Source organism: Ceratotherium simum, chromosome 5 (assembly GCF_057802395.1).
Source record: "Ceratotherium simum simum isolate JZ-2026a chromosome 5, ASM5780239v1, whole genome shotgun sequence".
In the NCBI taxonomy this organism is placed as follows: domain Eukaryota; kingdom Metazoa; phylum Chordata; class Mammalia; order Perissodactyla; family Rhinocerotidae; genus Ceratotherium; species Ceratotherium simum.
Genome location: NC_141904.1, coordinates 84,034,960 through 84,056,831, shown reverse-complemented (window position 1 = coordinate 84,056,831; position 21,872 = coordinate 84,034,960). Strand labels below are relative to the sequence as shown.

Here is a 21,872-nt window from a genome sequence, read left to right as displayed (position 1 = left end):
GAATCTTTCCAGCCTTAGTTTCCTTACTTATGAAATAGAAATGACCAGAACTTCAAACTGAGAAGTGTTCTGTGCACACTCTTATAAAATGCCATTTTGTCATCACTATCATTTTGTCCAGGGTGAACCCTAGTGACAGAATTCCGTGAGAACTAAAGGCCACCCTGCAGACAGCCCCAGAGACAGTGACAAGGCGTCTGCTACAGGTCAGCCTTCTATGCTGTTTCTGCAGCCATTGTGGGTGCCCCCTCTTGGTACCCACCCACCTCTCAAACTGGGAGACTGAGATAGTCTCAAGATAGTGGTAAAACTCTTCACCATGATCCATTGCTTCCTCACACCTCCCCCCACATGGTCTGGAGTCGTATTTCCCAAATACATACACTTTCTGCCCACCTCAACACGTCATCCGCCCAGATGTGCTCAGGCAGGCTTACACACACCCCGTATGCAACCACACATGTGCTCCGCCCTGCCCTGACATGCACCACCACACATCTGTGCATGCACGCCTGGTTGCACAGCCATGCACACATTCTGCACTGCCCTGGCACACACACACACATCTATGCACTCATGGACGTGAACTTCCAGTGAAAAAGAGGGAGCAGGGATATTCTGCATGAGTCAGAAAAGGCCCATTAACTATGAAACAATAAAAATAGTTAGCAGGAAGGAAATTTCAGCTCAACCTAAAGAACTTTGGAGCCACCAGCATTGACACAGATTATCATGGAAGGAGGGAGTGAACCCCCGGTCAAGGGAGGCATGTAAGCACAAGCAGGACTTTACACAGGTGCTGTGAAGGGGCTTGGGCATCACAGGAATTTTTATCTCCGAGGCCCCTTCTGGTCTCTGGCTTCAAGTGAGTTTGGGGAATCAGGGCCTCTTCTGGCTTTTCTGTCAAGCTTTGCAAACACTGGTGCCCCCTTGGTGGCCCTGTGTAGACTCACCTTATCTTCCCAACAACCCTGTGAGGTAAGGACGATTATTATGTGTATTTGGGAGATGTGTCAGCTGAGGCCGGAGAGCCGCCTTGACTTGCCCACGGCCGCTCAGTGATGGCAGAGCAAGGGTTCTCACCCAGATCACTCTGACTCTAAGCCTCGAATAAAGCAGTTCTGACCCTACTAAGTTTCAAGTAAAAGGAAAAGTGTTTAAGAATCCACAGAAGGAAGAAGCTTCTGGGGGTGGGAGGGAATTGCCAAGAGGAGATGGCACTGGGGGTTGTAGATCTAGGGACCCAGCGATGGGGTGGAACTCAACAGGGAGAGACGAGAGGGCATTCCGGGGAGGGGTCCCAGCCATGCACATGTGGAGGGGGGCCATGATGATGGGGGTAGAGGGGAGACAGGCTGTACACACCTGCCGTGGCCTTGCGTATTTTCATTTCAGGGCCTGGAGCCTCAACAGCAGGCTGTGGCTCTGCGCAGCTTCGGCGAGGCTGGGGTCCCCTGGGCCTGCGTCCCCCGGGAGGCTGCATTCGCATCTGTACCTGTGCAGATGGCTGGTGAGCGCAGCTAGCGGCCCCCCCACACACACACCCCCTTCTGTCGCCGGGACTTGGCTGCGCTGGGGAGGGGAGCGTGGTGCGGCGTTATTTTTAGAAGTGGCACCATCTGTTCAAGGTGCCGGTGGATTCTGTTCATCTCCGCAGTGGCCAGGACGGCCATGCCAAGTCAGGGAGAGAACTGCAGAGCTGACCGGCTGGGACGGCTGCCGATCAGCACGCCAGCCTGCCAGGTGGGGAACCAAAGAGATTCCTAGGCCCACAGGACATGGGCTTCTGGGGTCTGGGGCTGCCGGTGGGGAGGCTGTGGAGCCAGGGCAGCCGACACAGAGGACAGGCTCAGCGTGGGGGGACGTCCTGTGCTCCCAGCACCCCAGCTGGTCGCTGGGCCAGAGCCCGGACCTGCCTCCTGGCAGATTCTGAGTGTGCTGCCCTGGCCTTGTGCTGACCTCCAGCTTTGGATGGAGAATGGAGAAGAGGCGGGAGCAGAAAAGAATGATGGCCAGACCACAAGGATCTTCTATGGACCTAACACTGGGTGTGGCTGAAGACACAGGGGTGACCAGTGTGGTCCAGAAGGCTGGGACATCTCCCCACCAGACACGAAACGCTTCAGTGTGTCCCATGGTCTGAGCTGCCACCACCTAGGGCTTCTGAGTCATCTCAGGAGGGACTTAGGCTGGTGATTACGAGCAGGGGCTCTGACGGCAAACTGCCTGAGTTCACATCCAACAGTTACATGACCCTAGGCAGCCTCCGTTTGCACGTCTGTGAAATGGGGTGCCCATGGCAGCTACTTCCTAGGGTTCAGGTGCGGATTTACTGACTTGATGCCTTTAAGGCTGTGGCACGCTGGCTGGGTGCATTCAACATCAGCTCTTCCTACCGTCTGGCTGACCAGTTTCTACTTTTCAAATGCAGACTGCACCATAAGATTTGTTGTCCCCAGTGTCCTTCCATGGTCAGATTGCCTTCTCAGTCATGGAAGCAGCGTTGGTGGAGGTCTGTCCATGCTGGGGGCTGGGGATGCCCTGTTCACAGGGAGTTCATGGTCAAGTGGAGGAGGCAGGTTGGCAAAACCCACCCTAGACTGAGGGTGGTGGGTGCAGAGTGGAGGCATGAGCCGCACGTGATGGGCTGGCAGTGGGGAGAGGGTTGAAATTGGAGCAGGGGGTTTGGAGAAGTTGGCATTGGGTCTGCCTTGGAAAGGAAGATTTTGAGTAACAGAAAAGCAGGTGTAGACAATCCCGGCTAGAGGGAACAGTGTATGCAAAAGTTGGGGGGCAGAAGCCTGCATCATTTGTTTGAGAAATGCAAGGAGTTCCCTTAGACCAGAGCCCAGGGAGGCTAGCTTGAAGCCCATCAGGCAGGATCCTGGATGCCATGGTCATCAATATGTTTTTTTAAATAGGCACCAGGGAGCCAGTGATGGTTTTTAATACGGAGAATGGCGTGCTCAAATCCTAGAGGCAGCATAACGTGGTGGATTTAGAGTCAGACAGGTCCCAGTTTACTCCCAGCTTTGCCACTAGTTACTGTGACCTTGGGCATGATGTTATTTCACCGCTTTGAACCTCAGTTTCCTCATCTGTAAAATAGGCATAATAATACCTACCTCCTGGGGTTGTTGTAGGATAAGGTCTCTTCAGAGCCTAACACAGCCCCTGACATGTGGAAGCCACTCAGTAAGTGGGAGTCCCCATTAGCATCACTTTGGGGACAGTGAAGTAGAGGAGCGAGGGGCTAGTTGGGAGGTTGTGGATGAGGAGCCTGAACTACGGTCAGGAGCCCAGGGAGGCGAGGAAGAGGAGGGAGCCTGAGCCTTTACTCCACCACCCCCTGGGTCTGGGCACCTGATTGACGTGAAGGAGGGGACAGAGTCAAGGGTGACCCTGATAGACCAACTCTAAGGACCTGGGAGGCTGCTTTAGATGCTGTAAGTGACACCGGGGTCACAGAAGGATGAGGACACTTGAGGGAGTCTGAGGGCCTAGAGGACCTTCAGAGGGGACATTTGGCAATCACAGGAGGGCTGGCTCTAGAGCTTGGGAAAAGGGGCAGAGTGGAAATGTCTGTCTGGGAACCACCCGTGTTAGGATGAGAGTTGATGCCAGGTGGGTGGCATTGCCCGGGGCATTAAGAAGGTCAAGGCAGGACCATGGAAAGAGCCTACAGTTGGCCCAAAACAGAGAAACCATGCAGATCCCTGCACAGACATGGTCAGAGAAACCATAGAAAGTGGAAGAAGGGGAGGAGGGTAGTCAGCCGTCAGTGAGGGCATGAAGACTGAGAAGGGCCCTGGTGTCAGCCAGTGGGAGTTGTCCCCAGAAGCCACCCAAGGGCCTGGCCTAGCAGGAAGTGGCATTTGGATGATCAGGGACAGGGAGCCAGAGGTAATTTTGAGCTGGAGGCTGGGCCACAAAAGCAGGGCAGGTTCTAGAACCCAGAACCAGGAGAGTGTTGGCTACAAGATGAAGAAAGCTGAAAGAAGGGCTAGAACAGGAGCCCCAAAGCTCTAGGGCAGTGGTTCTGCTTGTTTAAAATTCGCAGTCCCCACCACCCAAGACCTACTCCTCTCTGCAGGCTTGGGGCTGAGGATCTGCCTTTCAGCCAGCCACCAAGTGATGCCAACATGGGTGGCCCTCAGGGAGCCACACTTTGAGCAGCCCTGCTCTGGGGTCCCCACGGTCCACCCAGAGAAGCCTTTATCAGGAGAGGAAAGAGAGGAAACCTTGCCATGGGGGAGGCTGCAGGCCAGGTACAGACCTCCACTCACTCTCCTGCTCTTAGCTCCTCCTTTGACCTCCTTTTGATTCACCTCCTTTAAGTCTGAGGCCAAGGCAGTGGCCTGGCAGAGATCTCTGACTTTCCGCCAGGGAGACTTCAAGGGAGATAACCTGGGATCAGGCATGGAAGGCAGTGAGGGCACAGTCACCAAACCAGGGGCAGCTCTGCTTTAGCCCATGAGGCTGGCCACAGTCGTGAGAGAGAGAATCTAAAAGACACCCCCCACATATACACCAACCCTGGCCAGTGTCTGCCTCATTCTGACTCCCCTCCTCATTTGAATCTAGGAGTTCTGCTTTTCTGCTTTTTCCCCCCTCTCCATATAGTTTTATTTCCTGGCCTCTGCCTTCTCAGGCCATACAGAATGACTTTCCCCCACACCTTAGCTTCCTGCTTCTCTGGTCTGGACCCCAGAGGACTCACTCAGCTGTTCAAAAGTAATCTCCCAACTTAGACTCATCCCCTGGCATGTCTGTAGATGAATATTCCTCCTTCACTCTGTGGAGGAAAGAATTTAATAAATTCGGTGAGACTGAGATGCCACCACTTAAATATGGTCCCAGCAGGAACCAGAGGGAAAGGACCATGGACAACGCAAAAGAATGGGTCACTAATGGTGGGATTTCTGGCGTTGGTGACAGATGGCACTGATGGTCCAGGTGGGTCTTCTGTGTATGCACATAAGTGTCCATGAATGGCCTTTTGTGTAGTGTCATTTTGTTGGCTCAGGCCTGCTCACTGGGACACCCCATTGCCTGAGAACCAGGCTTTGGGTGTCAGTGCAAAATATCTGGGGTCAGCTTCCCATGCCTGCTCACAGAGTTCATGGAAAAGGCCTGTGCCCTCCCCACTCCACCCACACCCAACTCCTCAGGCTCTGCAACCCCATACTCTGTCTGTCAGCACTGCTGTACTGGAAAGCTCCTAGGGGCACTTATAACCCTTTGCTCTACATCAGCACCAAAGCACGTGGACAGCTCCTTGGCACATGGTCCTTAAAGCCCACTCCACATTCCTAGTCAGCACTGTGGCCTTGGGGACAGCTCCCGGTGGAGACAGTTCCCCATGCCTGCTTCTTTGCAGGGGAGCTGTCAGTCAGCACCATGACTGCATGGACAGTGCTCACTTCCAGCCTCTGCTGATCAGCCTGCAGGGGAAAGAGGGCTGCAGTTATCAGGTTCCCTGACCTCAGCCACCCAATCCCTATCCAGCACCCACCTCTATCCTTCCGTCAGCACTTCATCCCCCGAGACAACTCTCTGGGGCCCAGCCCTCCACGGTCAGTGATGAAGACTGAGGACTCACCAACCAGCCAGTGACCTGTTGTGTGTGGTCAGAGCACTGACATGGCCAAATCCTGGGCTTCACTATAGAAACGAAGAGAAAAGGCAAGAGCCTGCTCTTGTGGAGAGAGGGACGTGAGTGAGCCTGGGGGGCCCTTAGGAGTGTCAGTGTGTGTGTTTGATCACGAGGTGATCAAAATTCACCTGCTGCCTTTGACGTTCGCTGACCCCCGCTGGACCTCTGCACCGCAGCATTTGCCTTCCAAGATTTGTACCCTCTGTGCTCCCTGTTTAGAAATCTTCCCTTTAATAAAACGTCTTTGAGGGCCGGCCCCAGTGGCCTAGTGGTTAAGTTTGGCATGCTCTGCCTCAGCGGCCCAGGTTCGGTTCCCAGGCACAGACCTACACCACTCGTCTGTCAGTGGCCGTGCTGTGGTGGCAGCTCACATACAAAAAGAGGAAGATTGGCAACAGATGTTAGCTCAGGGCTCATCTTCCTCAGCAAAAAGAAGAAAAAATCTTTGAGAGTTTTTTGCCAGCCCCCAACCAAAGGACATTACACCATCACTTCATTCCTTCTCTGTTTTCTCCCTCTATAAAACAGGGGTGCTGGCAGTACCTGTGTTGTGGGGTTGTTGTGAAGGATTAAATGAGATCACAAGCATAAAGTGTGTAAAATGGTGCTTGGCACATAGTAGGTGTGATCTAAGTGTTGCTGCTATCATCATTTTTTGTCTTCCCTTCAGGCCTCTGCTGGTAATCCATGGGCACAGAGCAGAGGGTGAGGAGAAGGAGGCAGATGAAGATAGGAGGGGACAGCGTCCCTACAGTCAGTTAGAGCTGCAGGCTGGGGGCAGCCAAGACTGCAAAGAGGTCCTCAAGAAGTTCAGTGCAGCTGTAGGAAGAGTTGGGCAGGGCTAGAGCTGAGGCTGGGGAAGTGGCCAAGGCATTTTGCTGAAACCAGAGAACAATGTCCAGAGCGGCTGGTCCATCCCAGGCAAAGCCACTGTCCCCAACCTTCTCAGTGCATGCCCCCTCTCTTGCAGCCCAAAGTGAAGTCTCCTCCAACTCTTTTTCGCCTCAACTAGGCTTTTCTGTTTCCATCTTCTGATGACTTCACTGTTTTAGCTTCATCAGAAACCTCTGAAGGACTTTTTTTAAGAGAAGATTTCTAAGCAAGGAGCACATAAAGGGTACAAATCTTGCAAGACAGACGCTGCCTCACAGAGACCCAAGGAGGGGGGCAGCAAATGTCATAGGCAGCAGGTGAATTTTGATCAGCTCGTGACTCCCTGGTTCCAGGGCATTTCTCCGTCCTTCAGCCTCCAGCCAAGCAGGGCTTGGCCTTCAACTGGAATGTCTGCTCTTTCTGGGGCCAAGAGAGCAGCAGGGAGGCCCCAGGGAAGTGTGTGTGCCTCAAGAAGCAAGTATTATGTGATGGAAGAATCCTTGAGGATGGCTCTAAAATGCCCTTTGAAACTGAGTATCTGCCCAACTCCCCCCTCATTTTACAGAAAAGGAAACTGAAGCACAGGTCAGAAGGCCCTGGTCCAAGGCCATACTGGGAACTGGTGGGGAACAGTGGGACACAGAGGAGAGGCAGAGGCTTTGGACTCAAGCAGGCATATTTAAACTATGCCAAGTCCTATCCTTATTGGCTTAGCCATCTATAAGCTCTCTGAGCCCCAGCTTCCTTGCCTGTAAGGTCAGGACAGTGATACCACACAGCTCATGGAAGCATTTTGCTAAGCAGTCACTGTTAATAGTAGTGGTCAAGCCAAGATCGGGACCCAGTGAATCTGGTTTCCAGGCAAGTGCCATCTGAGTTACATCTTACCAAAATCTGAAGCAAAAGTTGTGCAGGAATCACCCAACTCAGGCTGCTGATCCTGATCATGGGTTTATCGGGGGCTCTTTATGGCAAAGTGAGCAGACTTTAAACAGTGGGCAGGAGGATCTGAGCACCTCCTTTGCTCTCCTCAGAATCCCAATGCCCAGGGCAGGGCCTGAGATGCACCTCCTTAGGTTTATTGGATGGGTGAATGGATGAATGGATGGAAGGACAGAGAGATGGACAGATGGGTAGACAGCTGATGGATGGGTGGACAGACAGATGGATGGGTGGATGGATGAAGAGACTGACAGCTGATGGGTGGATGGATGGGTAGATGGGTGGATGGATGGACAGATGGATGGATGGATGCATGGATGTATGGATAGGTGGATGGGTAGATGGATAGACAGATGGATGGATGCATGGGTGGCTGGATGGGTGGATGGGTGGACAGATGGATAGTTGGATGGATGCATGGGTGGGTGGATGGGTAAGTGGGTGGATAGATGGACAGATAGATGAATGGGTGGATGGATGGACAGATGGATGGATGGATGGGTGGATGGGTGGATGAGTAGGTGTGTGAGGTGCCTCTAGGACCAGAAATGGGGGAGGTGATTTCCTACCTCTAACAGTGGCGACTCCTCTGGAGAACAGGGGATGGTGGAGGGAGTTGACCCTAGTGGGCAGCTAAGGGCTGAACCTGCCCTACCCCAGGCCACACAGGAGGTTGAGAAGCTCTGTGAGAAGCTCTGGGCCCCAATAGCCGACCCTCTGGCCCTGCTTCCGCCATCTGTGCCTTCAAGGCTGATGCGTGGCTGTTTCTGTGGGATTTTTTTTTTCTTTTTAGATTTTCCTTTTCTGGTTAACAGGATAGTTTTCTAAAAATAGCACTAAATTTGCTTCTGAGGTATTCATTTTCAATTCCCTTCCTCCTTCCTCATTCTCTTTCCTGAACTGTGAGAATTCAAAGCTGAGATTATCATTGACACACACACACACACACCGTGGGGCTTGCACACTCAGACAGGTGTGCGCACAGACATCTCTGGCTCACTCACACTCACAGACACGTACTCATGCTGGCATACTCCAGTAGACCTGCACAGCAAACCTTGTGCTTCGGGGTCCCCCATGCTAAGCTCCGTCTGCCGACACGCCACAGGGACCTTCTGACATACAGACACTTACAGGCCCAACCCTACACTGGCATTTTCACACTCCTGACTCAGGTGTGCCTCCAGACTATGGACGGGCTGTGCTGAACGTCCACCATAACACGCTCACGTGGATCTTGCACACACACACTGACCCCGCACACTCACACTTACAGTCACGTAGTCCTTCCAGATCCATCGGGCTTTCTCCCTCTCACGCAGGCGCGCACACACACAGGACATTCCCTCCCCCATTGAGGGCATCTCAGACAGTGGCTAAGGCTCTCTGGGTGAGGCTGAGGGGGGAGCTGTTGTCCCTCTGCCCCTGGCTACCGGCTGAGTGCACCCGTTTCCCTGGGTCAGTGCCGAGGAGAAGGGCTCCCATCACTGGGGCAGGGGGCCCTCCAGAAAGCCAGAATTTGCATCCAGGATAGGAAAGAAAATGCCCTGCCCCAAGGGAACTAGTTAGTCAGGACCAGAGCAGAGGGGAGACTAGCCTCGCCTGCTGTGCCAACAAACTGGGACCCTCCCCGGCCTTCCTTCCAAGCAGTGCGGGGCCGTGTGGGGTGGCCAGTCCGTTTGAGTACTGCGTTAAGCCCAGCAGCGTGGAGGACGGTCTGCTGAGCAGAGGGGAGAGCAGGGAGTGAGTTAAGTTATATCGTAAGAGCAGTCACCATCCAACCCATTCTTCCTCTGTGCCAGGAACTGGGCTAAGCTCCATCTCAGTTAGTCCTCACAAAACCCTGTGAGGTAGGCTGTGTGGTTGGCTCTGTTTGGTGAGGAGGAAACTGAGGCACAGGGAGGGGTTAAGAGCAGTGCCCGTGTCACACAACCATCAAAGGGCAGAGCCAGGCCTCATCACCCGGGGTCTCCAGAAGGGCGCTGTGTCCCCCACATCTGTCATTGCTGCCAGGGATGATTCAAAGGAAAAAGTGACTTTAAAAATACATATTAAGGTGGCATTTAAATTCAGCACATCTTAAAACAGAAGGATTCGGTATCTGAAAGTTATTTTTAGCACATAATTCATTTGCAATTGTCCCAGCTACCATCCTTCAGTTAGGATTTAAAAAGCTGTTGTTTTGGGGTTTAGGGGTTTTGTTTTGTTTTGTTTTTAATCCTTCCTTCGAAAGATAGACTTCTTTGTTAAATTAACTCCAAAAAAACATTGCTCTTCCTCTGCCAGTGTCCCTCCCGGCAAAGACTTTTTATTAAGGTGCCCCTAACCTATTCTTGAGTCATTGAAATGTAACAATACAGAGTCATTTAAATGCTAATAAGATGAAGCTGAAATGCATAAATTCAATATCATCAGAATGTTCTTCTGGATTCTGAAGGGCCTGGTGCATCAGAGCCTGAAGGCACCCCAGAGAATACTAGTCCAATCCCTTCACTTTCCACTTGGGGAAACTGAGGCCCAGGGAGGAAAGGGACTTGGTGAAGGTTAAGCAGCTGGAGCTTGGAAAACAGGGAGGAGCTTTTCAGTGGGCTCTGGCCTCAGTTGGCTGTGTGACCCCTAGAGTGTTGCTCACCCTCTCTGGGCCCAGGACTGGCTCCTAGGCCCATGTCTTAGGCAGCTCCGGCTGCTATAACAGTATACCATAGACTGGCTGCTTACAGAACAGAAATTTATTTCTCACAGTTCTGGAGGCTGGGAAGTCCGAGATCAAAAGGCTGGCAGATTCTGTTCCTAGTGAGAGCCCTCTTCCTGGCTTCCAGATGACCATCTGGCTATGTCCTCGCATTGCCGAGAAAGATCATCTCTCTCGTGGCTTTTTTATAAGAACACTAATCCCATTCATGGGTGCTCCACTCTCATGACCTAATCACCTCCCAAAGGCCGCACCTCCCAGTACCATCACAACGGGGATTGGGGCGTCGACATATGAATTTGGAGGGACACATTCTGTCCACAGCAGCCTGTGTGCCCATTACTTAGGGCAGGGGTGACTGTGTAGGGTTGAGAGCTGGCTGCAAATGAACCTCATTGCAACCATGAGGGAGGTGCACTTGCTGATTATGGGGGGCAGGGGAGAAGGGTGGGGGTGCTGCAGAAGTAGAGTGTCTGCTCTGGGCCAGGAGGCCACGCCAAGAGCACACCCACGGGGGCCTCAGTGGGTCCTCACAGCAGCCTGTAAGACAGATGTGTCAGCTCCACTTTGCAGATGAGGCCCATCGAGGTTAGGTGACTTCTCCCAGGTCACACAGATCATTTAATCCCACAGCGGTAGAGTGGTGGCTCATGTGCTGTTTGGACAAGGCAGCAGAGACTTCAGAGTCTGGTGGGCCGTGGCTGAGGAGACTGCTGCCTGCCCCAGCTCATCCTCACACCCGTGCCTCATTACAGTGAAGGGAAACTGGAGGGCAAGGGAAGCATCCAAAAGAAAAAAAGTACTACTACTGATTCTGATGTCTTTTCTGATCTCCAGCAAACCTGTAACATAGGCAGAGTAGGAATCGCTAGCCCATTTTACAGATGAGGAAACTGAGGTCCAAGGACCTCCCATAGTCCTTGGGATGGATGACCCAAGGGCTGATCCAATATTCATTCATTCACCAAACATTTATTGAGTGCCTTCTGGATGCCACGTGCCATACCAGGTACAAAATAACCATGGCTACTACCCACACAGAGCTCTCAGGCTCCTGGGGAAGGGAGACAGCTAAGCAGGCCTGAGTAATGAAGTGTGAAGTGTGCTATGGTACAGGAGGCATCTGGGAGTCAGAGGCATTTACAGTCCTGGGTGGTCAGGGAAGGCTCCCATGAAAGGACCCCGTGCTGAGCAGGACAGGGCGGCGAAGGCCGGGGGCGTGGAGAGCGCTCTGTTACAGGTATCGGGCGGGGCTGGGGGATTCAAGCAACTGATGGATTCTATGCAGACAACCGGTCTTCAGCCCCATCAGTCTGTCAGAAGGTCATTGTGTGGCATCGTACAAGTGCTTCTGTGCTGGTGGACCTCACACTCTCAAATTGAGCAAATGCCACAGCCAGATCAGGTATCAAATTAATTCTGCAACTTAGAAGGAAAAACGAAGACGCCCAGAACAGGGGTGGTCTCGTGCACCCACCCGTGAGACGCAGGAGCGGGAAGATGATGGGGCGGGGGACGAGCCCCGTCAGAAGAGGTGGCTGCAGTGGGAAATCGCAAAGAAGGAAGTTAAGATCAATCGCCTACAGGGGTGGAGTTCTGATTTTTAACTGATTTTATTCTCCCGGCATTTCATCCTCTATATGTGCTCACGCAAGTCCCTTCCTGCACCTTTTACTATGTCCCTCTCAACCTTTTACTAACGGAGAGTTGTACATTTCCGTTTCTTCCATGTCCATCTTTTGGCTTAAGCCCTGCTTAGCCTGCAGGGGAAAAAAATATTTCCTACTTGTATTGAGAGGAAAAATTTTCCCTGATACCCTGGGCCAGGTTGGATCTTCCTGCTCCAAATGTCCACAGCGCCTGGGACTCCTGTCACGGCAAACCTGTCACGTTATGGAAGTCACTCATATAATTGTCTCCCTTCCCCTCTGGCAGCTTCTGGAATGCAGGAACCATGTCTGGATTGTCCAGTGCCTGACATGGAGTAGGTGCCCAAAACACAATTATTGGTTGGATGGATGGATGGACGGACAAATGGACAGATGGGTAGATGGGTAGATAGATGGTTGAGGATGGTTGTTCATCTTAACACAATAGTCATTAAAAGTCACCAGTAGCCTATTAACTCATGCCTGCTACTGTCATCACAAATACAATTACTGCTAAGGATTCTCATAGCTCGTGCTGTGGGAGATGTAATTGTCAGTGCCTGTAAGCCACGCTGCAGGTAGCAGGGAGACAGATAGAAAACAGCACCTCAGGTTTAGCAAGTCCTTTGCGGTTTGCAAGCACTTTTGTTCACATATGGCACTGCATTTAAGCATCGTAAGAACCCGTGAGGGAGATTCGCCAGGGGAGGCAGCAAAGCATCCTGGTTAAGGGTGTGTCTCTGATCTCGACTGCCTGAGTTCAAATCCCAGCTCTGCCCCTCGCTAGCTGTGTGACCTCGGGCAAGTTACTTCACCTCTCTTGGCCTCAGTTTCCTCATATGTTCTATGGGATTAACAAGACTACCTATCTTATAAAGTGGCTGTATGGATTAGTAATAATTACAATAATTACTGAGTGCTTACTGTGCGCTGGGCTTGATTCTAAGTGTTTTACTTAACTCTAAGTATTTTGAATAACTCATTTAAGCCTCATGACACCTATGAGGTAGATATTATTGTTTCTCCTCCCTTTTTTTTTAAGATAATGAAACTAAAGTTAATTTATCTCCCATTCTGCTGGGAGGTGGAGGAGGCAGAATTTGAACCAGAGACTATGGCTTCTAGAGCCCCTACCGTTAACCTCCACAGCATCTCCACACACAGGCGTCTTGGTCCCTCCTCACCTGCTCCTCCCAGGGACACACTGTTGGGGTCAGAACTCGTGGGTTCCGGGATGGTGCATGCTGGGTGGCCAAGGAGCATGAATGCTCCTGCAGGAATGGGGGTGGGAAGCAAGCACACACTTTCTTTGGTGTCTTGTGTTTCTGCTTGAGGCATCATGTCCATTTTATGGTTCTACTCCTTAAGATACCTGTTGGTCCCAGTGTAAAAATAAGGCTTCCTACTGTAGCCTTGGGTAAAAGTGCCCTCCTGGAAGGCATGAGAGGTGTCTCTTGTGCCTCCAGCACCCCCTGGCCCATGCGAGGAAGACCCCTACCCCAGGTGGAAACACACCAGATTTGAACATGGTTTATAATTAGTTCCCAGTAAGCTGGAGGTAGCAGAGGGGCAGGAGAGAATGACTGTTGTCTTTCAGGTAAGGAAACTGGGCCTTGGAAAAGTGAAGGGACTTGCCCAGGGCCCCACAGCCGGGATGTGGGGGAGCTCGGATTGAACCCAGATTGCTCTGATTGCAGATGGTGTGTTCTACACCCCTGTCAGGCACACTCCACCCACCAGCCTCAACTCTTCGGCGCGAGCGGAGGGAGCGCCCCCTGGGGGAAGGGGAAAGAGCTTTGGGTGGGAGTCAGGAGACAGGCCCACCTCTGGGCTCCCTCCACTCTTGATCGTTGTGGCTCTGGACAGGTTCCTTTTCCTCTCTGAGCTTCAGGTTCCTCCTGCTCTAAAATTCTGTGCAAGAGGAAAGGATTGTGAAGGAGAGAGATGGGGCAGAGGAGAGGGAGGAGGTGGGACTGGGGAGGGGGCTCTGTCCCATCTCCCTCCAGCCCCTCCCCGTCGCTGTCCTGGACCTAGGATAGCCAGCTGTCCACGGCTGCTGGGCAGGGCCAGTCCTCATGCCAGGCCCACCGGAGCTCAGCAGGGGCCCTTTGTCACCCAATGCTTGCCGGGGCCTCGGCCACCGGTGTCAGGTGTCGGGGCGGATTGGATTCTCTCCTGGCAGCCCCACGATGCGGCACTCCTGCAGGGGTGGCCGGGCCGGCAGTGCGGAGCCAGTGCTCCCTCCTCCTCCTGGACTTTCAGAGGGACGTGGTGGCCGCTGTCCTTGGTGCTGGACTATGTGGGGGCCCAGGTGAGGGCTCCGTGGACCAGAACTCATGCTGGGGGCCAAGCTGTGAGCTCAGGGGCGTCCGGGCGAAAATGCACGAGATGGCCTCTCTGGCCGGGCTGAGGGCCTTGATTAATGTGGTTGGGGGCTGCAGGTGGAGGTGGGTGGCTTTCTCCCATCCCCGTGCCTGTGAGACCCGAGTAGGGGGAGCAGAGTATATCGGCAGGTGTAGGTGACATGGACAGGGGCAGCATCTCTACTAGAGGGTCTGGGGCTGTGTACTTGTGGGGGGGTGTGCCGCAGATTGTGTGGGCATCAGATGTGTGTAAACCTGTTGAAGACGGTGAGAAAGGCTTCTGTGTGTGCACAGAGGGCCTGTGAGCACAGGCACTTCTGAGGACAGGAGATGGGGATGTTGAGATGTATGCCTAGAAGTGTGACTGCTTGTGACAGTGTGCATGGGGCAGGGGGGTTCCACCAGAGTGTGTGTGAAGTGGGGCCTCTATTGTGTGTGTATGGCAGTGGGGTCAGCCAGAAAAGTAGGCGGGTCGAGTGTTGCAGGGCACCCTGAGCTGTGTGTGTCTGAGAGTGTGTTTGCACCAGGGTGGATGTTGTGGAGTCAGCGTGTGACATGGCACGGTGGACAGTTAGAGGGCTGGGGTGTGCTAGGAAGGTGTGTCAGGCTATGCTGTGAGGGTGGTATATTATGCAATGCCCACGTGGGCACTGGTACATTTGTATTTACAGTGAGTGCTGCTGTGTTATGAGACATTGTATGAAAAACCCGTGTTAGGGTATGTGTGGGTGTAGTGGGTATTATCTGGGGTGGTGAGTGTGTGTGCATGCATGTGCAGGCTGGGCCTTCCTGAGCACCTGTCCCCACAGGCCTCCAGTGCCTGACCCCTGTCACCCCTCTGCTTGCCCCCACAGGAGCCACCACCCCTGACCATGTAGATGCAAGCTCCAGGGAGCAGCATGGGCCCCGCTGAATGGAGACTCCTGGGTCTACAGCCCTGAGCCCTTCTGGCCCCTGGACCTCGCCCCGCACCTGGGGACAGCCCCTGGAGCTCACCACCACTGTCACCAGCCTGCCTCGGCCGCCCCCTCCCCCTGGGACCCAGAGTCGGCCGCCAGGAGCCACAGCCGTCCAGTGAGGTTGTGCTGAGGACAGCCACCCGGAGCCGTCGCCCCGCAGCCTCTCATCCAGCGCTGGCCCTCGGGCCCACCCCGAGCAGGGACTGCAGCAAACATGGGTGACATGACCAACAGCGACTTTTACTCCAAAAACCAAAGAAATGAGTCAAGCCATGGGGGCGAGTTTGGGTGCACGATGGAGGAGCTGCGCTCCCTCATGGAGCTGCGGGGCACCGAGGCTGTGGTCAAGATCAAGGAGACTTATGGGGACACCGAAGCCATCTGCCGGCGCCTCAGAACCTCACCTGTGGAAGGTAGGTGTGGGAGACTCAAACCCAGGGCCATGGCCCTGCAGCTGCCACCTGAGCTGGCCCAGGGACAATTTCCTAATGTTTAACCACAGGGAGGCCTAGGACACGGGCTGAGATGCCCGTGTGGCCGGTCTAGTGTATTCTAGCTGAGGGTCAGCCCCTTGGGATAGGCCAGGGAAGAGGCCTCTATTTTCCCACCATCGTGGGTTGAGGTGTGATGCGAAACACCTGCAGAGAGAACCGCAGGAACAGAGCTTGGTCGAGGCTGTGTCCTGGAAACCAGAGGCCAAAATCAGCCCGAAAGAGCCGCTCAGCACCGGCGTGGAGGTAGCTCACCTGGAAACCTGGAGGCGCCCCGTCTCCCAGGCGGGGCCAGGAGGGAGGCTGGAGAGGTCTGAAGAGAAACTACACCCTGCTTGCCTGCATCCAGGCTCAGGCGGGGCTCCACCCAATCCACAGTAGTTGGACTTGGGGGTCCAGCCCCCCAGCCCCTGCCCTTTCTTCCCCAGACCCCAGGAACCCCCTCATCTGAGCTTGAGCATGGGACCACAGCATTACAGCCACGCAGCCAATTCCAGCTCCCCAGCCCCTGCCACTGGGCTTCATCGTGTCCAACTGACCATAATCCAGGCTCTGGCTGGGGATCCTGGGCCTCTGGGGCAGCCGTAGGCCACGGATCTGCTGGGAAGACAGGGCAGGGAGGAACATGGGCCATCACGGGAAGGGTGACAGATGCTCATGTGTGTCTTGCCCTGGAGATGGGTGTGGGGCTTTCTTGCAACTGCAAAACGAGCACGCCTGGGACCTCTGGAGAGAGAGGGTCTGAGCTTTCTGGGGGTACCTCTGGAGGGGACAGAAGCCAGGTCATCTGCCACGAGGCAGAGAGGAGAGAAACCAGCCCAGCTTGGGCACCAGAGCTCAGAGTTCAGGTCCCCATCCCCGCAGTTACCTTCCCCTCGCCGTGAGGGATAAGAGTTCCCTACAGAAGCCGAAAAGGCCTGGGTGTGAGGCTCTGCCCTAGGACTCCCCAGTCCTGCAACTTTGTGCAAAGAGGCTGCACCAAGCCTCGGTTACTTCCTCTGGAAAATGGGGCCAGGGGCCCGCCCGGTGGCACAGCAGTTAAGTTCGTGCATTCCGCTTCAGCGGCCCAGGGTTCGCCAGTTCGGATCCTGGGCGCGAACCTATTCACCTCTCATCACGCCATGCTGAGGCCGTGTCCCACATAGAGCACCTAGGAGGATGTACAACTATGACATACAACTATCTACTGGGGTTTTGGGGAGAAAAAAAAAGTGCAGCCGGAGAACAAACTATTAAAAATAAATGGGGCCAATGCATACCTCACAGTGCCTAGTGGAGGCCTGAGCATACAGTAGGTGCTCAATAAGTGGCAGCTATTATTATTCTGAGGAGAGTGGGTGACAGACCCTCCCCCAGGTATAGACCCCAACCTGGGAGGCAGGCAGCATCTGAATTATCCCGTATGCCAGACGAGAAATCTGAGGCTGGGGGTCCCTCCCACGCCGTCTCGTAACTCCAGTCCCCATGCCCTGGGCACTGCTGGGCACCAACCCTGAACACGTGTCCTGCAGATGCTGCTTGTGGACCAAGCCGCCCAGCTGGGGCCAGGCGGTCCATCTAGTGGTTACCTGTGCCTGCACCCCCTGCGCCGGGCGGCTCTGGGCGTCTGTGTCCCTCTTCCTCCGGGGCCCTCCTCTCCTGGGTCAGGAGGAAAAGCTAACACGGTCCTCCGTCCCAGACTGGCTGCCATCTCTGACATTTGGCCCACGTGCTGAGCCGGGCGGTTTAGAAACACCTTTCTTTCTTGGTGTTTAGTTTTGTTTTGGCAGGCAGGATGGAAATAGATGAAGCCTCTCTTCTGTGTGATTCTAGATCAGGGCTTGAGAATGGCCACCTGTGGCCCTGAGAAGGGAGTGGGCTCTGCCAGGGGCTTCTGGGCTCAGCCTCGTGTGAACACTAGCCCGTGGCAGGATGGCCTGGGCTCACCTCTGCCATGGCCTGCTAGGAGGCAGGGTTGCCTCAGTGGTCTGTGCCTTTGGAATGGGACCAGGAGATTCTCTTGAGTCAAGGATTCTAAAGTGTCTCTGGGCTCCGGACTCTGTGGAGGACTTGATGGCTGCTATGCCCCCTCTCCCCAGAAAAACAGCCAACAGCATGCAACAGCTGTGGCTCACACTATCAGCAGGTTCGCAGAGCCCCTCAAAGCCAGGCCATGGACCCAGGTTCAGAAATCCACTCTCCCACCCGCCTGACGGGCTCTCAGACCCTGGGAAATAGAGGAGCACGCGGCAAAGCTCCAGCGCTGTGCAGGCCCATTACCAGTTGGTTCATTGTGTCCACCATCTGTACTGCTAGGGGAGCATGAGTGCACCTGAGGGCAGGGATCCTGTCCTGCTCCTCTCTGTACATCTAACACCCAGCCTGGAGCCTGGCACAGAGGAGGGGGGGTAATTGCCCAGTAAAACCCCAAGGCATGGCCACTGAGTCCCCACCCACAGGGAGCAGCTCAGACGTCTGAGCAGCCAAAACAGCAGATAACCCAGAGTGAGAGCAACAAGGGCCCCAGAGCTCAGAGGAAAGGTGAGGCGGGTGGGCAGTGAAGGCCAGGGAAGGCTTCCTGGAGGAGGCGGTGTTTGAGTTTGGCTGTGGAGGAAAAAGAAGGGAAAGAATGTAGCATGGCATAGAATAGCATTTTTTAGAATTCGACGAAATACTGGTGTGCTGCAAGAAGTTAGGCGGTATGTGAAAAATGAAGGGGACTCACTTTTCTCATCTGTGAAATGGAAAGAACCATGACAGCTCTGACTGTTACTCTGCCACCAACTTTTGTGTGTGCTTTTGGCCTTTTGTCTGACCTCTCTAAGCCTTAGTTTCCTAATTTTTCATAACCAAATGAGATCTCTGATGGGAAAGATCCCTGAGAAGGAGGAGAGCCCATAGTGGGATTGGCCAGAGTCCCCCGTGCACTGGTCCCTCGAGGGATCTCCCAGGGGGCCAGTGGAGCTGGAAGAGCTCTGGGGAGGGGCAGAAGAGCATAATGCTATCAACCCCAGACGTGGGCGACCTGATTCAAATCCCAGCTCTGCCATCACCGGCTGTGGGACTCTGGGCAGGTTATTCAACCTCTCTGCCTCAGTTTCCTCATCTGTAAATGGGGATAATAATAGTGGCTACTTCATAGTAGTATGTTTTGGTGAGGATAAGGTGCAGCAGCTGAGAATAGCACTTGGCACACGGGCAGTGCTGTGTGTTAGGATTCAGCCCCAGAGACCACACACCTCCGTTTCCCCATCCGTGAAATGGGTTGTGAGCATTGAATAAGATCAGGCCACGTGCCCCGCATGTCAGTGCTCAGTAAATGTCGCCTCTTGTTCTTGTTTTCATTATGATCATCACCACTCTGGAAGAGGCAGTCACGTTCTCCAGGAGGGGTAGAATCTGACCCTTCCAGAACACCAGCCGGTGTCCTCACGTGGTGCAACACTTCTCCCCAGGCTGTTCTGCATCCTTATTATGCGTGTTCCTGGAAGCAGGAGTTGTTGCCCCGTTTTACAGACGGGGAGCATGAGGCCTCGAGGTCACCACCACCGTTCACGTCAGAGCAGCCTGAACACAGCCCCGCTGGCAGCCACGCCCAGGTGCTGCCGGCCCTGAGCCAGGCGTGCGCACCTGGGAGCAGTCCTCTGAGGCTGCTCTCTGTCTGACGAGGGCCTGCGTGGGGGGCCCACGTGGGAACTTTCCTTTATTCTCTCTCGTGTTCAGCATTTGACCTGCCCTGTTTGGCCCTCTTCTGATTTAAAGAAATGCTTGGCCTCCAGCCCCCAACTTAAAAGCCACATGGTCTGGGGCTGTGCCAGCTCCACACGGGACTCGGGTGGGCCAGTCCCCACAGCCCTGCCCCTGATCTGTGAGCGGGGAGCCGGCCTCTGAGTCACACGACAGGAAGCTGCTCCGGCCACGCGTCGATTAGCCTTCCCGCTCACGTCAGCTGATGTTGGGCACAAAGGTCTCGGCAGGTGATGGAGGGGGTTTGCGGCCATAGAGATCGACTCCCACCAGGGCACCCCGTGCTGCCAGCACGGGCCGTGGCTCAGGCCCCGCAGCCTGGCACTGTCGGATTTTCCACCCAAAGGCACGACTCTGGTGCAGCCTCTTGGGGAAACCTGGCCCCTGTGAGGCTGGGGGCCTCTGCCCCGGATCTGGGCTCCGTTCCTCTCCTCTTCCACTGTTGGTTCTGTTCCATTCTGCTGATGCCCTTCCCTCCTTGCCCTCCACTTCTCCCTTTCCTTCCCCACCCTTCCAGCCTAGGACAGGAGGGCCCCGGAGACTCAGGGTGGAATCCTCACTGGCTCACTCTTCCAGGGATGCTGGGAGAGTTAGGGAGACCTCTCCGAGCCTCACCTGTGCAATGTGGATGATACCCCTCCCTCCCTCACGGGGTGTCTGAGTACTGACTCAGATAATCCACGCTGGGGTCTTAGTGCCGTGTATGGCAGACCCCAGACACTTACAGAATCGTGCTCATTATCATTGTTATTGTTATGCCCAAATATTTCTTTTAAAAAACGACATTCTGGGGCCGGCCCCGTGGCTTGGTGGTTAAGTGAGCGCGCTCCACTGCTGGCGACCCGGGTTCGGATCCCGGGCTCGCACCGACGCGCTGCTTCTCCGGCCATGCTGAGGCCGCGTCCCACATACAGCAACTAGAAGGATGTGCAACTATGACATACAACTATCTACTGGGGCTTTGGGGGGAAAAATAAATAAATAAAATCTTTAAAAAACGACATTCTTTCCAGCTCTGTGGAAGAATTAGGCAATTAAATAAGACGGTGCCTGACAGAGTTACTGTGCTATCCGAGGAGGCTTCCCAGAGTAGGCGGCTGCGCAGCGAGTCTGGAAAGATGGGTAGTGGGTGTTGGGGTGGCCTGTGAGGCCCTGGAGGCAGGAGCTGTTTGTCATTCTCCACCATGTCCCCAGCCCCTGCTGCAGGGTCTGGGAGCTTGAAAAATATTGGCGGGAAAAAAGCAGGAGAGAGAAAGAAGAGGCAGGGAATGCCTTGGCTCGTCCCTGTGTGGGACGGAAGGCTGCGGCCTGGGGACAGGGCACAGGACACCCTGCGTCACCCATGGAACAATTGGATTCAGTTCCCGAGCCCGGAGAGGCGCTGCCGTGAGCCGCTGGGCATGCACGGCCTCGTCCCTCCCTCCCTAACACCCGCACCTCGGCCATCAGAAGGGGCCGCAAGGACGGGCCTGTGGGGTGCTCCCCTATCGCATATGTCCTGGTGGGGGAAGAAGGGGAACAAGGAAGGTGGGGCAGCAGGAGGGTGGGGTGGGAACTGGATACTTCGGAGTGTCATGAAACGGAACCTCCAGTTAATTTTGTATGACTCCTACCACCTGCCCAAGCTGAGAGGGAGCGGGGCTGAGGGGGGGCAGGAGCGCAGATCATGGGGGATGGCGCCTCGTGCTGCATAAACACGACGCTCAGCGAGAGCGCCCCTCGCGCCTAGTGGGGCCCACGTCATCCACAAGCCACCACCAGCTGGGCACAGGGGAGGGCATGAAGGCAGCAAGTGGGGTCGTCTGTTGTCATTGTGACGCCCTGTTTCTCCGTGTGCTCCATCTCCCTGGGATCACTGGGGCCCTGAGGGGTGGACAGGGAGACTGAGGCAGCCACAGATTCAGCAGTGTCCTAGGCAGGGTGAAGCTGGGGGCCACTCGGCCGCAGCGTCCATGGGGGGAGTCCACAGCCTGGCCAGAGATGAGTGAGAACGCCTCCCCCCAGGTCTTCATATGAAGTGACCCATGCTCCTTTTTTTTTTTGGTGAGGAAGACTAGTCCTGAGCTAACATCTGTTGCCAATCCTCCTCTTTTTGCTGAGGAAGACTGGCCCTGGGCTAACATCCGTGTCTGTCTTCCTCCACTTTATATGTGGGACGCCACCACAGTATGGCTTGATAAGCAGTGCGTAGGTCCACGCCCGCGATCCAAACCTGCGAACCCTGGGCTGCCGAAGCATAGCATGCAAACTTAACCACTACGCCACTGGGCCGGCCTGACCCATGCTCCATTTTAAGGCCCAGGACTGTCAGGTGCCAGGCCTGGAGGAGAGAAACCCGTCACCGTATTTAAGAGGCTCAGGAAAGGTAGCTGCCCACTTGAATGCAGGCAGGGGTGGACAGAAGGCACTACTACTGGGGAAGTGTCCCAGACTTGCCTCTGTCACCAAGTAGGCTCACGACCTCAGGCAAGATACTCAGACTCCCACGACCTCAGTTTTCTTATCTGTAAAATGGCAATTG

At 54.6% G+C, this 21,872-nt stretch overlaps 1 protein-coding gene across 3 annotated transcripts in view; it reads left to right on the top strand.

The window, feature by feature from the left end:
- The window catches only part of ATP2B2 (ATPase plasma membrane Ca2+ transporting 2), a 305,152-nt gene that overhangs the window by 165,677 nt on the left and 117,603 nt on the right, over positions 1–21,872 (top strand). For all 3 annotated transcript variants that reach the window (XM_087431489.1, XM_087431490.1, XM_004443588.3), the window contains exon 2: positions 15,030–15,547. In XM_087431489.1, coding sequence (XP_087287615.1) covers positions 15,349–15,547 — 199 coding nt within the window. In that variant the 5' untranslated portion in view covers positions 15,030–15,348. The remainder of the gene's footprint in view (positions 1–15,029; positions 15,548–21,872) is intronic.